Genomic DNA, 1,690 nt, shown 5'->3' on the forward strand with positions numbered 1-1,690 from the left:
CCAATTCAACCTTATCACAGAAAAAATGCGTGAGGCGCATAGTACAGAAATAGTTCATTGGCGAATGAGCTTCCTGGGCTCAATACTTAAGCTTAATAAGTTCAATTAGCTAAAGAAATGAATAGGAAGGAAGGCTGGTTACCACCAGATAGAAATGCATCCACGGGACCGCTGTAAAATGGCTTTCACGTTTGAGAGGGGTCATTTTGAGTTCACAAGAATGCCGTCCGGACTCAAAAATGCCCCCATCACATTTCAACGTCTTATGGACGAATTATTAAGAGGCATTGATGAATCAATGTGCCAAATATATGGATGACTTGTTGATCTTCAGTAAGACAGAAAGTGACCATGTAAAGCATTTACGGGAAGTGTTCCAAAGGGTTCGGGAGTTCGGGCTGAAACTGTCACCCGAAAAATCTTGTTTATGGGAAGAAAAGATATCTTATTTGGGTCATACGATATTCCGACGTCATGCCTGATCTGCAGAAGGTCGACGCAATCCGGAGAATGGAGATACCCAGGGATGTTCGAGGGATCCGACGGGTGTTGGGAACGCTGAACTATTATAGGAGTGCCGGAATGGCGGAGTATCTAGTCCCTATCAATAACCTACTGAAAAAAGGGAATCGCATAGTAGTAACACCTGGCATGGAAGATAATGTATGGAAAATTTGCAAGAAGAACCTGTGTTAGCATTTCCAGATTTCAATCGACAGTTCACAATCACCACTGATTTTATGCCAAAGACAGCCGATTGCAATGCCGTCACTGACCATTAACAATCTACCAGTTACATTCCCTCACACTGTCAAGTACCTTGGATTGATTTTCGATAGAACGATCAGCTGGATCCCGCATATAAAACATTGAAAAGCAAGCTGCTTCCGCTCTCTTAATCTTTTGAAAATGGTCGGTAACACCAGCTGGGGTGCAGATCGAACAAGTATGCTGACCCTATACAGAACGCTAGTGAGATCGAAATTGGATTACGGTTGTAATGCCTACAACTCATCATCGGGTACCACCCTTAAAGTGCTTGACTCTGTACAAAATGCGGGACTCAGGACAGCTACGGGTGCTTTCCACTCAAGTCCTATCAATAGTCTATATGTCGATGCTGGTGAGCCTCCACTTGACCTACGAAGACAACAGCTGGATCTAATTTACTTTGTTAAAATCATATCAGGTATAAACCATCCTATTAATGAGCTGTTTCCAAATAGACAGATTCTAAACCAGCAGCAAATCGACCTAACCAAGAGAACACCGTTTACAGTCAGGGTTTCCACTTTACTGCTCAGTCTAAACATAGAAATACCTACTTTGCAAAAGACTGTAATTCCATCATCTTGTCCTTGGGGGATTTCCCTCTCCTAAACTCTGTCTTTCCTTTTCAAGGCTACCTAAAAACAACATTCCACTATATCGATATAAATATGAGTTTCTCAGACTGCAACATAAATTAGGTGACGCCGACTTCATTTATACTGACGGCTCCAAAAATTACTCAGGTGTTGGAGCCTCGATTGTGTGCAATGATCACTAGTACCTATTCTCTTAATCACAAATATGTAGTAGCTATACAGCTGAAATGGTTGCAATAAACAAAAGTTTAAATGTTTTCCACCCAACAAAACAAAAACTGGTCATCTGTACAGACTCTTTGTCTGTCCTACTTAGCTTAAGA

General features: G+C 41.6%; 1 protein-coding gene across 1 annotated transcript; it reads left to right on the plus strand.

The window, feature by feature from the left end:
• Positions 1–909: 909 nt before the first annotated feature.
• Positions 910–1,380, plus strand: LOC106690827 (uncharacterized). The gene has a single exon (XM_014436406.1). It carries the CDS (start codon positions 910–912, stop codon positions 1,378–1,380), a length of 471 nt encoding a protein of 156 aa, XP_014291892.1.
• Positions 1,381–1,690: the final 310 nt, after the last annotated feature.

This window comes from Halyomorpha halys, unplaced genomic scaffold, assembly GCF_000696795.3.
Source record: "Halyomorpha halys isolate HHAL.00 unplaced genomic scaffold, Hhal_1.1 Scaffold1895.1, whole genome shotgun sequence".
Taxonomy (NCBI): domain Eukaryota; kingdom Metazoa; phylum Arthropoda; class Insecta; order Hemiptera; family Pentatomidae; genus Halyomorpha; species Halyomorpha halys.